General features: G+C 58.5%; 1 protein-coding gene across 1 annotated transcript in view; it reads left to right on the top strand.

The window, feature by feature from the left end:
- The first annotated feature begins 1,924 nt into the window (after window positions 1-1,924).
- RTN4RL2 (reticulon 4 receptor like 2) overlaps window positions 1,925-14,477 on the top strand; it is a 13,677-nt gene continuing 1,124 nt past the window's right edge. Inside the window, exons 1-2 of the mRNA XM_021684846.1 lie at window positions 1,925-1,955; window positions 7,550-8,031. Of these exons, the coding sequence (XP_021540521.1) occupies window positions 1,925-1,955; window positions 7,550-8,031 (513 nt within the window). The remainder of the gene's footprint in view (window positions 1,956-7,549; window positions 8,032-14,477) is intronic.

The raw sequence follows: 14,477 nt of genomic DNA, 5'->3' as shown, positions 1-14,477 counted from the left end.
GTCTGAGAGGCAGGGGGCCACAGGACGGAAGGGAGGCGACAGGGACAAGGAGAGACAGAGAGAGAGAGAGAGTGATAGAGACAGATGCATCAAGATTGGAAATGACAGGGAGAGGAGAGAGGAAGGAGGGGAGAGAGGGGGAAAGAATGGGGCGGGGGGGGGCGTGGAACAGAGAGACAGAGACTACAAAATATGAATAAGGGTGGGGGAAGAAAGTGAGAGAAATCGAAGGAGAGCCAGGGAAGAATGAGAGACTACGCGTAGAGCAGAGAAGGAATGGGAAAAAGAAACCGGCATTTATAAAGCGCCGACTGTATGCCCGGTGCTGTGTTGGACTCCGGCACCGACTGGGGAGGAGGAGCCAGAGAGCGAGGCAGCGGGACGAGGGGTTCCTTTTCTGTGCTCCCGGGAGCGGCCGCCCGGGGCTCTCGCGCTTCCTCGGGTGAGGCTGCGTGCAGATGGCCCTGGCCTGGGCTGCACGCGCCTCTCCCGCAGCTCCAAACCCGCGGTGCCTCAAGGCCACCGTCCCCGAAGCGCCTTCCCGCGGCGCCCCGCGCCTGTCCGGAGCCGCGGCGGCTCCAGAGGGCAGGATGCTCGGCGCCCTGGGCTGGGTCTCGGCCGGGGTCATCGTCATCGCCGCCTTTGTAAGGAGACGCTTAGGTCACGGATCGGATGGTACCGCCTCGCACGCGGCCGCGAGAGGCGGGAGGGACCCCGACAAGAGCAGAATGCACCCCTCTTTTAGAGGAAGAAGAAGCTCGAGTGAAATCAATGGTCTCCTCCCCACGCGGGAGATGAGATATTCCCTTTAGGACACATCACACATACACATAAAAATGCACACACTCGCGCGCGCACCCAAACTTGCACCCGCTCACCAATGCATTAAGGGGCACACACCCTTGCCACCCATCCCAAGCTCACTCGCGCCAAACTCTCGAACACCTCACGGTTCCCACCAGTGCGGACGCGCACGCTGGTGGGCACTCAGCGGCTTACCCATTCGCACATTCACGCGCCCTCCCCCTTCCTCGGGCCCGTTTAAAAGGTCGCGCGCAAGCACTCTAGGGTCACACCTGCACAAGTGTCCTTGTGCGCGCGTGCACGTTCATAGGCACTCAATCTTGCACACGCAATCTCTTGCATATGCTATTCTTATAGTCGCGCACACTCTGGGCTTTGGGGTCTGTCTGGGAACGGAGGGGAAGGTAGAATCTAGGGGAGAAAAACGGCGGAGGCCTGGACACTGGCGCCGGGGACGCCGCAGGAGGGGGAGGTGACCCAGGAGCCCGGGAAAGTTGGGAGGGGGAACTGGCCAAGTCCACGGGGATCCCTCACACTACTGCACCGCCCCGTCCCTCCCCCCCGGAAAGGATTTCTCTCGAAACGTGGCTCCGCGAAGGCGATCGAACACCGTCCTCCGGGTTCCCCAAGGATGGGAGGGGGCCGGGATGGAGGGGGCTAGAGAGCCGCTCCCGCCTCCTAGTGGCCAGGAGAGGGTTAAGTCGGCTAGCTAGGAAGCGAGGGAGGAGCCAGCGAGTGCGGGAAGGAGTGGGGGTGGTTGGGAAGAGCATCCTCGCCGTCCCCACTCTCCCTCGGCGAGCAGCCGGGGCGCACGGACCGACGGACTGACGGACTCGCGCGCTGCCTGCGCTGCTGGGGGGCGCCGGCACCAGGCGTCGACGGCCAGCTCCAGCCTTCCCAGCCCCGTCGCGCCCCGCCCCGTCCCGTCGGGGCCGATGGCTCCTCCCGAGGCCCGCAGCCCGGGGGGCGCAGGGTAGAGCGCCGCGGCCGGGCCACACAGCCCGGGGACTCCCGGGCCCTCCCGGAGCCCCGCGGAGTCCCCGCCGTCCGTCCGGCGGGCTCAGGGAGCTAGAGGGAGCGCCCTCCCCCCGCCGTCCCCTCCCCCGAGCGTCGAGACAAGATGCTGCCCGGGCTCGGGCGCCTGCTGCAAGGTAGGGACCCCAACCCGCCGGTGGGCGGAGGGCAACCAGGGGAGGGGAGCCGGGGTGCCCCCTCCCCCCAGGGCGTGAGGGTGGGGCCGCTGTGGGGGTGGGGGGTTGCCTGGGGAGGGGGTAGAGCTTAGCCCGGAGCCCCGCCCCCGCGCCCAGGGCTGCCGGCTGGAGGAGCGCACCCGGCTCGGAGCCTGCTGGGAGGTGCGGGTAGCTCGTGACCGAGGGGGGACGCTGGGGCAGGCGGACCCGGCCCGGGCTCCACCTGCTCCGGGGGACGCTGAGGACTCTGGCCGGCTGGGGAAGCGCCGACTCAGCAACTCCTCGTGCCCCGTGCCTCAGCACTTTCCAGTCACCTGGGAAGACAGGGGGTGTGGGTAGGGGGCATCTGGGTGGATAGGAGGCTCAGAGGGAAATCCGAACGGCCCTGCTTAGGAAGACAGATGGAGGGCGCTAGAAAGGGGGATAGTTCCACGGACTGAGTGACAGACTAGGGTGTGGACCAGATTGGGGGTGGGGTGGGGAAAGGGTCACAGAGAGGGGGAGAGCGAGAAGCAGTCGCTGATGGAGAAAGTGGTTAGGGGAGGGAGAGAGAGGAGGAATAAAGGTTAGACGGGAAAAGCATGGAGGGAAATGGGACCCAGGTGAGGACGGAGGAAGAGAGAAGGAGAGGGGAGCCCAGATTCACAGAGGGGTGGAGAGAAGGCGAGGGAGAGGAACCCAGAATCCGGAAGGCAGGGTGGGTAATGGGAAAGAGGAGGGCTGGGACCCTGGGGCCTGGGAAGGAAAGGGGAGTGGGAAGATCGGAAGCCTGACAACCAGAGGGACGCGGATGGCGGATAGAGATGGGGTGTCAGGAGCAGGGAAGAGGGTCAAGGATGAGCGCTCTGGTTGGGGACAGGGAACCACAGAGGGGAGAGAGGCTGGGGGCCGATGTGGATGGGGATGTAGCTGGGAAGGAAGGAGGAGGTGGAAGAGGACAAGATGGGGGGGGGCTGCCCAGGGATGAGACAAAGAGGCTTCTGGTAACCACTTCCACGTGAGAAGCCCTCCATTCCCAAAGCGCCTGCCTGTCACATCTCTTCTCTCAGGGAGTGGTTGCTGGGCCAGCCCCAGGTGGGGGGCTCTGAGCTCTGGGCCTTGGGGGCGGCTGTGAGGGGGAAAGGGTGAGGACATTCGAGTGGGGCGGCAGCCTCCAAGGGTGGGCACCCTGGTTGGCTGCATGCTGCCATTTATATCTCTGGGCCCCGTCGTCGTCGCCGTCGTCGGATCCAGCCACCGCCAGCACGGTGGCTGCTTAATTTGGGGTGTTACATTCTGGCAGAGTGAGAAGCTGTTTGCAGCAGCTCTGAACCTCCGTCACCCGCATCAGTGCTCCCCCAGGCCCCTGCGTCACTGGTATTGCCACCACCTCCATTCTGCTCCGCGCTCCCACCTCCTCAGCCCCTGCCCCCTCAGCATCTGCCTGCCAGGCCCCAGCCCTTCCCAGCCTCTTGGGTGTGGAGCTGTGGCTGCTCAGCTGGGACTCTGGGTCCTTCCTTCAGAGCCAGAGCCCTCGATTCCCCTTTCAGGGAGCGCCTTTTCCAGGGTTCCCCTGCGCCCGGTTGGGTTAGCACCCTGGCACCTGCCCTCCACCCAGAGTGCATCTGCCTCCTCCCCAAGCTCCTTCTTTCACCAGAGCCTCAGGACTAAAAGGTGGTTCCTGGGGTGAGAACCTTGCTTCTGAGCCTTGGGACTCCGGGGTGATGGTCCAGAGTCCTTGACGATGGTCCCTCGGTGAATGGATTCTTTTTGGCTCTGGGCACCTCAGCCTTCCGGGATCGATACCATGTTCCGGCCTCTCTCCACTCCCTCCATAGGTCAATCCTAGCCACGTCTCCTGGACACTGGTCATTCCTTTTTGACTCCCAAACGGGCCGTCCCTTAGAGCAGCCACAAGCTGGAGCCCAGAAGAGGAAAGTTGCAGAGAGCCTGGGTCCCTTCTTTGCTCTCACCCCGAACAGCATCATGGCTGGCCCAGCCCCGTGCACCTGGGTGCACTTTCTGTCTCCCTTGACCTCAAGGGCAGTGACTGTCACACTCAGGTGTGGTTTCTGTGGATGATGTGAGGTCTCCCAAAGAAAGGTCAGAGAGTCTCTTCTGACATGGACTCATCCGGTCTATACTAACTGCATGACCTGAGGCAACTCTCTGTGCCTGAGCCTCCCTCCGCTCAGCTGCAGGTTGGGGGCAATAATATTAATCCACAGGGTTATACTATGTTATACTCTATGCACAGATATAGCGTCTGGTACACAGTAGGTGCTTAATAACAGAGGGCTTCTGCCCATCCCTGCTCTGCGCTCTCCTGTGGCTCTAGCCATCACCTGCTGACTTTAGAAAAAAGGAAGAGGAGGAAAGAGAGAGGATGGGGTGAGCCAAGAGGGTGCGGGAGGCTGTCACCAGGGGCTCTCCTTAGCCTGTATAAGGAGTGAGCGGCGAAATGAAGGCTTCAAGAAAGATACTGAAGGCAGACTGTCAGAGATCCGGGTCAGGAGGCCTGAGCTACTCCCTCTGAAACTGGTCCTTCCCTCCCCAGCCCTCTGGGGCTCTGCCTGTGAACTAAGGGGGGTTTGCTCTTGATGGCCACTGAGGTACCCCCCCTTCCAGCTCCAACACTTTGCATCTTGCCCTAGTCTTTGCCAGGGAGTCACAAGATGGGGGCTGGGAGTGGACGTATGGTCCTCAGGGAGGGAGAAAAGACAAGGCCTGGAGGGAAGGAGCAATGGTGAGGAGCTGTGGGAAGCAGGCGGTGGGGAAGGAAAAGGGCACACGCGCACCGGGCAGGGACTGAGCGCGGAGGAGGGAGAGAGTGGCATGGCTCGCCAGCCCCCACTGCCTCTGCCCAGCAGCGCCCCAGCCAGGCCTGGGGGCCGAGAAGCCCAGAGCCCCCCACCTTCCCCTCCTCCTCGCCTCCAGTGACAGCCGCAGCCTGAATTATGGATGAGGCTCCTTGGGTTACAGCTGCTTTGCCCGGCGGAGAGGGCAAGGAATGGCAACAGAGTCATGGTTACGCTGCGGCTGTCACTGAGGGGGCCCCTGCTCAGGGCCCCTCCTCAGAGAGCCTGCAGGGAACACCATCTCCGACTTGGGGTGGTGGACCATGATGGGGGTAGGTGTGGGGACCGGCCAGAGGGGGCATGGGGAAAGATGAGAGGAGTCCCCTGATGTGGACAAGCAGGCAGCCAAGGAGTTGTAAATCAGCCCCTGCAGGCTTGGCCCCCAGGCCAGAGGAGACCCTGGAGCCAGGGAGTGGCCCTGGGATTCTGGAGCGCTCTGGAATCACACATCCTTCCCTCTGTCTCTTTTGGGGTGCCAGTCAGCCCTAGAGGCTGGAGCGAAGAGCTCCATAATCCGCTGGAGGGGTGCTGGCCTTCAGAGCTCACACTCTCGTGAGCTTTGTGGCTCAGGAGTGGGATTAATGATCAGAAAAGGATTTGACTTCCTCTGGTGTCAAGTCCTTGGGAAAGCAAGCTCAGAGGGTGACTGCTGGAAACAGAAGTGTCCTGGCCAGGCATCAGGAGAGTCCTTTCTGGTTCTTGCCCAGTCACTTTGCTGTGTGACCTTGGGCAAGTTCCTTGCCCTCTCTGAGCCCCCATGTCCCCTGCATAGCACAAGAACTTGAGCCCCATGAACCTGGAGGACCTTTCCAGCTCTGAAATCTCCTGTTCTAAGCCCCAAACCCCAGGCCTCACGAAACCCACCCAGGGTGCCCTGCTGCGCTCCCACTCTCCACCACGGCCTGGTTCGGATGAGGGGTGAGAGACAGGCCCCTCCACCCCACGTGGCTCTGAAAAACTCGGGAGGAGAAAGTAATCGTGAAACGCCGCACGGGGGAGGGGTGAGAAGGGCCGAGAAATGCGGAGGTGGTGTGAAGGAACGGAACAGCCGCCGCTGTGTCACCGAGCTATTACATCACACCCAGCCTACACACGCACGGGGCCGCACTCACACACACACACACACACACACACACACACACACACACACGGAGGACAGGCGGCACCAGGAGGGGCCCGAAGCCAAGGAGCGGAAACACCACACACACCCCGCAGGGCGTGTCCCCCCGGACCCGGGCGGGAGGCACAGCAGAGCATCCGTGCCGTCTGTGCCACACTCGGACCTGCCGGGGCCGGGGGCACACACACCAGGCTCAGCAGCACTGTAAGCAGAGAGCACCCAGCTCACACCTGGACCTACGATCACACACACACACAGTCACGCACAGCAACCTCTGGAGCACAAGGCACCACTTAAGAGCCACAGACCCTCCGTCCTCCCCCTGGAGTCTCTGAAACCCACAGAGCCCCAGGATCTCAGGTCCTGGGTCCAAGGGCCTGTCTTCCTCCCCTCTGCCCACACTCCTTGAAGCAGAAGGTTCTCGGTCAATGTGTGCCCAGGAAGTCACTGCCTGGTTTGTGGGGTGTAGGCCTCCCTTTCCCCAGGCAAACTTGTCAGGAGAAAATCCCAGGACTCATCTGGAAGTCAGGAAAAAGGGCAGAGGTCAAGCTAGATCCCGCCCAGAAGCTTATCGGCTGCAGTGAGGGCAAGAAGGCCAGGGGACAGGGATGGATGAGGGGGTCCTGCACCCCCTACGGGAAACAGGGGGGCCTAGACACAACTCTTTAGCCCCAGGCCCTTGGGCCTCCCTGGGCCTGCTTCTCCATCCGTATCATAAGAAGGCGGAACGATTTCCGCCATTCAGAAGTTACTTCGAAAAATATTTATATTATTTTTAAGTGACTTGGAATGAGGGGAGCCCGTGGAATAAAATGCAGATTCCCAGGCTGTCGCCCCAGGAATTCTGATTCTGCCTGCTTTCCGGGACCACCTGGCTGATTCTGTTGCAGGTGGCTGCTGGCCCCAGTTAGAAATGCACTGACCCCTGGTCCGTCAGGGCCCTTCCAGCTTGGACAGGCCCCCGTTCTTCCAAGGTGAAAGCTGCTGGAAGGTGAGGGAGGGGGCTGCAGGCACCGGTGGGCTCAGCAAGGCCAGACCCCGGGGCAGCCCGAGGGCCGTTTTGCACGGACCTTAGATTCACGAAGGTTCTCAATTTAGTTCCAGCCATTCTCAAATGGGGGCGATTCGCCCCCCAGGGGACATCTGGCAATGTCTGGAGACATTTTGGTTATCATAACCAGGGGGCAGGTGTTGCTGGCACCTAGTGGGCAGAGGACAGGGATGCTGCTAAACATGCTAAATAAGACATCGTATAGGACTGCCCCGTACAACGGAGAACCATCAGGCCTAGCACCCGGAGCTGGAGAAGCCCTGACAGTTACAAGGGCAAACCGACCACAGTGAAAACCAATGAAAAAAGGCCACCACTCATCCAACAGCTTTCAACCTTGCTTTCCACAGTGTCCCCTTGGCATTTCTTTATTTTTTAATACACCAGAAGCCTCAAAAAGCAGACACGGCCAGGGCTTCTTGCAACCTTGAAGTTGCACCCAGAACCCCTCCGCTGCCCTTAGGGATGGGTGGGCAGGCCCCTGGCCAGCAGGCCTGGCCGCGGCCCACCCCCGACCCCCGAACCGCCTGGCCTCCCTCTCCCACAGGTCCCGCCTCGGCCTGCCTCCTGCTGATGCTCCTGGCCCTGCCCCCAGCAGCCCCCAGCTGCCCCATGCTCTGCACCTGCTACTCATCCCCGCCCACCGTGAGCTGCCAGGCCAACAACTTCTCCTCCGTGCCGCTGTCCCTGCCGCCCAGCACGCAGCGCCTCTTCCTGCAGAACAACCTCATCCGCACGCTGCGGCCCGGCACCTTCGGGCCCAACCTGCTCACCCTGTGGCTCTTCTCCAACAACCTCTCCGCCATCTACCCGGGCACCTTCCGCCACCTGCAGGCCCTGGAGGAGCTGGACCTCGGCGACAACCGGCACCTGCGCTCTCTGGAGCCCGACACCTTCCAGGGCCTGGAGCGGCTGCAGTCCCTGCATCTGTACCGCTGCCAGCTCAGCAGCCTGCCCGGCAACATCTTCCGCGGCCTGGTCAGCCTGCAGTACCTCTACCTCCAGGAGAACAGCCTGCTCCACCTCCAGGTGAGCCCGCCCCGCCCGGGACGCGGATGCGCACGCAGTCCCGGCCCGCTCTCCCCTTTCCCCGGGCCTGTCCGGCTGCTCTGGCCCGGGGGCCCCGGGGGCCCCCCTTCCCGCCAAAGCTTCTCTAGTTCCCCGCCCCTTTCCTAAGTTTCTGTCCCCCTCACTCTCGCCAGGGGCTCTTCTTTATTTTCTCTCTTTATAGCTTCCTGTCAATGCCCGTTTGGGTCCCTCGCGGCCTCGCTCCCTAACCCTCCAACCCCCCCCATCTGTCTCCCTCTGCCCGTCTGTCTGTCTGTCTATCCCTTTCTGTCCCTCTCTGCCTCTTTCACTAACTTGCCTCCCCCGTCTGTCTTCTTCTGCCTCTTCTGTCTGTCTCCCTTCACACGCCCACTCCACACACTCCCCCATGTCTGTCTGGGTGTATGTACGTTTCTCTTTCCGTGATCCCTCCTTTCCCCCTTGTTTGCCTTCGGGGGACTCTGCCTTTCCGCAGGCACCCAGCCCGAAGGCCTTAGTGGCTGCTTTTGTCACCCACCCCTACACCCTCCCACCTCAGCGGGAGGAGGAACAAGAGGGCAGAGCCCCTGTAATTATGCCCCCATGGAAGGTTCCGCCTCTCTCCAGCTCACTGGGTATTGGGACAAGGGGGAGCCCTATCCTTTCCAGATTCCCCCCAAACCTGTCATCCCTGTGCAAGGGAAGAAGGAAAAGAAAAGGGTAAAGAGCGGTTAAGTAGCTGGAAAATGGATGCTCTGGAAACGGAAGGAATAACAGTAATTGCTATTTATTGTTATCATCATTGATCTAAATATTGTTTATTGTTGTTGTTATGCTGACTGTCTGACAGCCAGATCCTCCCGTTCTGTTTCCCCAGGAAGCAATCACACACCCTCCAAACCACTCTGGAAGAAATTCCTCCCTGGGCTACACAGCCTCTGGTTGGAAGGGGGCAAAGACCTCCAAATTCTACCCCCACCCCCAGCCCCGCCCCCACATAAGCCTGGAAGGCACTTGCTCCTCCCCATCCTGGTCTCACCAATGTGCTGATTTGCACACCAGGTCTGTGCTGATATTGACAGTGATGATGAAACAGGTGGTAATAGCCTGACAGGTATACCGAGCACCCACTGTGTGCTAGCTGCAGAGGAGACAGCCGTGAAGGAAACAGACGAAGCTCCCTACCTTCGGAGATAGTGTTCTAGTCGGGGAGAGAGGCAAGAAAAACGCATACTCTGCTGGAAAATTCTGTCATGGCCATTATTACTGCCTAAAAAATGGTAACAGTAGCGCCCACTACGACTTAGGAGACACACTGTGTGTCTGGCACTGTGCTAAGGACTATACATCGACTCTGGTACCATTTACAGGCGTGTGACAAATTTTAACCTTCCTGAGCCACAGTGTTTCCATCTGTAAAACGGGGGCAGCAACAGCCCCCCATCTCCTAGGGATTTTATAAGCGTTCAGGGCATGAATAATTTGTAAAGCACTTAGAATAGTGCTTGGCATACGGTAAGCACTATATAAATGCTTGTTAAAATACTATTTTAAAAAGAGAAACAAGCCTCATTTAACATTGGCCTTGGTGAAATGACCCGTCTTGGACCTGATCCTGGAGATTTGGGTCATCTTCATGGATGATACTGAGGCCACGAGTGGGTCCCAGAATACTCCCTCCCTTTCCTTTGCTTCCTAAATTTGCCTAGCACCTCAGGGTTTACAAAGTATATTCAGCCACCTCATCTCACACCTACCGCCCTTTCGGAGGTTGTCTCCTTACAGATGAGGAAGCGGAGGCCCGGGACCCCAAAGACTTTGCAGATAGAAGGCCTCTACACATCAACTCTCTTACACCACTGTCCGTGTGATTGGGGGCTTGCGTGTCTCACCTTCACAACAGCCTGGTAGTAGGGGACAGGTAGGGGCAGTAAGGACACAGAACAGAAGTTCCTGGGGCCACACAACCAGGAAGAGCATGGTACTGGAGCCTTTGGGGTCTGATGACATTTCAGGAATTTCTGTCCCTCAGACCTCTTCCCCAGGCTCCATCCCGGGGCAGGGGTCAGGAAGGACAGCAGTGTGGGCTGGTCTTTGAAAGCACACTCTTTGGAGCCTGCCAGACCGAGGTTCAAATCCTGGCTACTGTATGGCTTCAGACAAATGACTCAACCTCTCCAACTTCATTTCTCCTCATCTATAAAATGGCAATCATGGTAGTACTTGACATTTATCCAAGAAGCTCTGTAAGGTTTAAAATTTAGCCCAGAGCCACCCTCCATACGGGCGCTATCATGATCGTATTACTCCTAGTAGTTGGACGACTCCTACTGACACCCTGACCTCCTTACCGATACAATTAGTTGTTCAGAATGACGAATCTGGGGCCAGGGAGCCTGAGTCTGAATCCCTGCTCTGCTGTTTTCCGACTTACTTGAGGCAAGTTGCCTCCCCATTCTGAACCCCAGTTTCCTTATCCATAAAATGGGAAAAATAAAAATAAGACCTTCCACAAAGAATGGCTATAAAAAGCCAATGAGTTTGTGAATATAAAGCACGTAGTTCAGTGCAGAATAAATCATGTCATGATGACCTGACCCTTTGTCTCTCAGGCCACGAAGGGCAGCCAGCACCTGGGCTCAGGAAAGGTCTGGGCAAAGGGGGCCTTGAGTGGATGCAGGGGGTGGAGGTGGGGGGGTCCTTCTGAAATGGGAAGTGCTTGACCTGCACTCCACAGTGTGAATGGTGCGGGGGCATCATGGGGAGGGAGCATCTCCGCACCTGGCCCCTTCATAGAGAAGAAAGAGCAAGCCAGCCTCTGCCTGGGGCTGGCCTGGGAGAACCAGGCCAGGAGATGATACAGGCAGGTGAGGAAACGTGCGGCTGGGGCGAGATCCACAGGACGCAGGTGTGACCGAAGATGGAGCTCCCGAGAGGGGAGCTTTGGAGGGGGCAAGGGGCCACAGCTTTTCAGGAAGAGGAAGGTGAAGGTGGAGGCGGGGTGGGGTGGAGTTTCTCAAGGACTGTCTGTTGTAGGCCAGGCACTGTACTAGGGGGCGTTCATTCATCAGTGGGTATTTATGGAGCACCTACTACATGTCAGGCGGTGTTCTGGGTGCCAGGGATTCAAGTGAGCAAAAACAGCGTCCCTGCTCTCCGGGAGCTTATTTCCTACTTGAGTAGAACCAGAGGATAGAAACACCAGCTCTCTCCTTCAATCACGACAGCCTGCATGGTACATAAGGGCAGTCTTCGTACTCAGGCAGACCTGGGTGTGAATCCCAGGCCCACCTCTGGCTTGCTGTGTGGCTCTGGGCAAGTTTCTTCACCACTCTGAGCCTCCATGGATCCACCTGTAAAGTGGAGGGAATGACCTGTGCCTCAGACGCTTGTTGTGAGGATTAAAGGAGATGCTACTTGCAAAGGGCTCAGCACAACGTGTCGTTCAGAGTAAGCATCATTTCCTCCACGGCTGGGGACACTGAGCCTCGGTGAAGTCCAGGCACCAGTCCGAGGTCACCCAACCATTTAGGAGCACAGCCTAGAAACGGGCCCCACTCTGCCTGCCTCCAGAGTTCACGCCCACGTTCCACCACATATAGCTGTTGGACCCTAGGCAAGTCACTTGCCTTCTGGGGGCCTCCCTCTCCTATTCTCCGGAAGGGACGTAATAATATTATCTGCCTCGTGGGGCTGTGATGATTCAGTTACTACATGGGATCTGGGTAGCAAAGAGCTTGGCACCCAGTGTGGGCTCTGACGCAGACAATGATGGTGATACCTGGCAGAGATTGGTGAGCACTGTGAGTGGGGGTGCCTGGCACAGAGCAGACATTCAATACAGCTTTGTTGAATGAGTGAGGTACACTCCAGGACTCACTTACTCATAAATATCAGATGAGGCTAGATCTTAATGATCAACTGTCTCACGTCCCTTGTTTCATAGATGAAGAAACCTGAGGCTCAGAGAGGTTTGTGGAGCTGCCCAAGGTCACACAGCCCAGCAGCTAAGTGCCAGAGACTGGAGTGGGGAAGGTGGAAGGAGGCAAGCTTAAGAGCAGGACGCTGGATGCCATGGGGGCCTGGGAGGGGCAGGGATGCTGCAGGGGCAGGGATGCTGTGCTGAGATTCCAAATGGATGCAGAGAGCTGTGAACCGACCTGCGGGGAGGTGAGGGAAATGTGGTTTTCGAAATGGAAGTGAATGACTTTAGCAGCCGCTCTCAGCCCAGAGGGAGGGGGCGCGGGGTGGGGAGGGCGAGGGCTGTGAAAGTCAAGAGCTTATTAATGCACAGAGAATGTTTTAACGGGGAGAGAGGAAGGCCCAGATTTGAGAGCTGCAGCCCAGGAAGTGGCTGTGGGATTTGGCAACAGCTTGGATGAAGGGAGGGCTATGGACCCCCAGACAGAGGCTCAGCGAGGGGAGGGCCAGGACATTTGCAAGAGGGAAAAGGGGGAAGAAGAAGAGGTTGAGATCAAAGGATTCTGTAGCCCCCAAACTGGGGCTGCGGATCAAAGGTGCCTGAATTTCTGGGGCGTCTGAACCTTTGGTCTTCCCTACCTGACCTCTGGAAGTCCCCAGAGTGCCGATGACCTTTGCTTCTACCCCCACCCCATACTGATCCTGACCAGGTATCTCCGGGTGTGTCCCCCCACGGCTGACACTCCATAAAAAGGGGAACCCTAACTAGATGTCTGAGTGGAAGGGTTTCAGAATGCACTCCCTGGGGGCTGGGAAGAGAAGGACAAGGGCACCAGGCCAAGCTGGGACAGGCTGAGGCCACAGGCATGCAGAGAATCCACTGAGCTGGGCATGGGGTGGTGGCAGCAGGGGGCAGAGAACGCTGGTGTCAGAGACAGCCAAGAAGGTTGAGGGGACGGATCTCAATGTGGCCAAGAGGAGGGTTCTTGGCAGGCTCAGTTCCTGTAGCGGAGAGGGCGGAAGGCAGATGGGAGGGGGCGAGAAAACGCAGGAGCACAGGAAGGTGGAGGCTGTGGGTGTGGGCTGGGAGTCAACGCCCTCCCCCCACCTGAGAGCCTGAGACCCAGGCTCCTGGGTGGGAAGGGCGGGATCATCCCCCAGCCAGGAAAGGGTGGGAAACAGCCCAGAAACAGGACCCAGGGGTGAGCAGGCTTCAACACAGTAGATGCTCTCATCCCTGAGAACCAGACCTTCCGAGCCTGCTGATCACAGTGATGTCCTGCACAGAGGGGAGGACCTCGTACTGGGGCTCTGGGCCCCTCTCTGGCAAGCCCTTGGTCTCTCTGGGTCTCAGTGCTCTCCTCTATAAAAAGTGGGGCTGGGCCAGTGGGCCCGGAAGCACTAACTCCCAAGTCTGGCTAACCACCACCAAACTGGTGAGCTCGTTAAAAGGCAGAACCCAGCTCCCTGCCTGCTACCCCCCACCAAGAAGCAAACCTATACCTATTCCTGCACCCCCATTAATTCTGAATCACCATTCAAAATCCTTCCAGCACTAACAAGGCCTGATTCTGGGACTCCCCAGCCCCAGGCAGGCAGGTGGGACAGCCCTCTAAGGGGGCCAGTGATGCAGGGCATCAGCCAGCAGCCTTCCTTCCCCTCTCTGCTGCCTCTGGGGGGTGGAGCTGACACCCGGCCCCGTCTAATATCCTGTTGAAGTAGAATAGCAGACCTTTTGAGCCCCAGGCAGCTCCTCTGTTAGAGGAATAGGGATGGACCTAACTGTAACTGAGATCCTACTGTTGTAATAACCACTATTTATTGATGGTGGTCTATGTGCCCACCGGGTGCCGTATCCTTCCAGCATGATCTCACCCAACCCTCCCTCAGCCCGCTGAGTTATACATCCTAAAGAAACTGAGACTGGATGAGGCTGAATAACTTGCCCAAAATAACACAGCTGGGAAGAGGGCAAGCTGGATCTGAAGCCCCGGGCTCTCACTCCTGAGCCTGTGGGCTTCATTGGACCAAATCCCAATGTGCCAGGCACTGGGCCCAGCACTTCACCCATCTGCTTTTTGTGTGGCTTGTCTTCCTTAATCCTCAGCACCAACACAGGAGGATGTACACTCATCCCCATTTTATAGATGAGGAAACAGGCTTAGAGAGATTACTGGCTTGGCCAAGTTAACAACAGTGGCCAACCCACCGAATGCCTACCTCATGGAAATCTTATTCTAAGTAACTTAATAGATGTTGCTTCATTTAATCTCCACATCTTACAGCTGAAGAAACGGAGTCAGAGATACTGAGCCTTGCCCAGAGTGGCAGTCAGTACTGATAGATCCAGGATTTGAAGTCAGGAAGTCTGGGCGCCCAGCCTGCATGCTTAAGCAAACCGGGGGTGCTCATTCTCCAGGTGTGGTCCTCTGACCAGCAGCATCAGCATCACCTGGGAACAAATCCTGCAGCCGCAGCCCAGACCCGCTGAATCAGAAACTCGGGGCGGGGGGGGGGGGGGGGGGGGG

This window comes from Neomonachus schauinslandi, chromosome 11 (genome assembly GCF_002201575.2).
Source record: "Neomonachus schauinslandi chromosome 11, ASM220157v2, whole genome shotgun sequence".
NCBI classification, from domain to species: Eukaryota; Metazoa; Chordata; class Mammalia; order Carnivora; family Phocidae; genus Neomonachus; species Neomonachus schauinslandi.
Note: the sequence above shows the minus strand (reverse complement) of the source record. Positions and strands in the feature narration are given on the sequence as shown.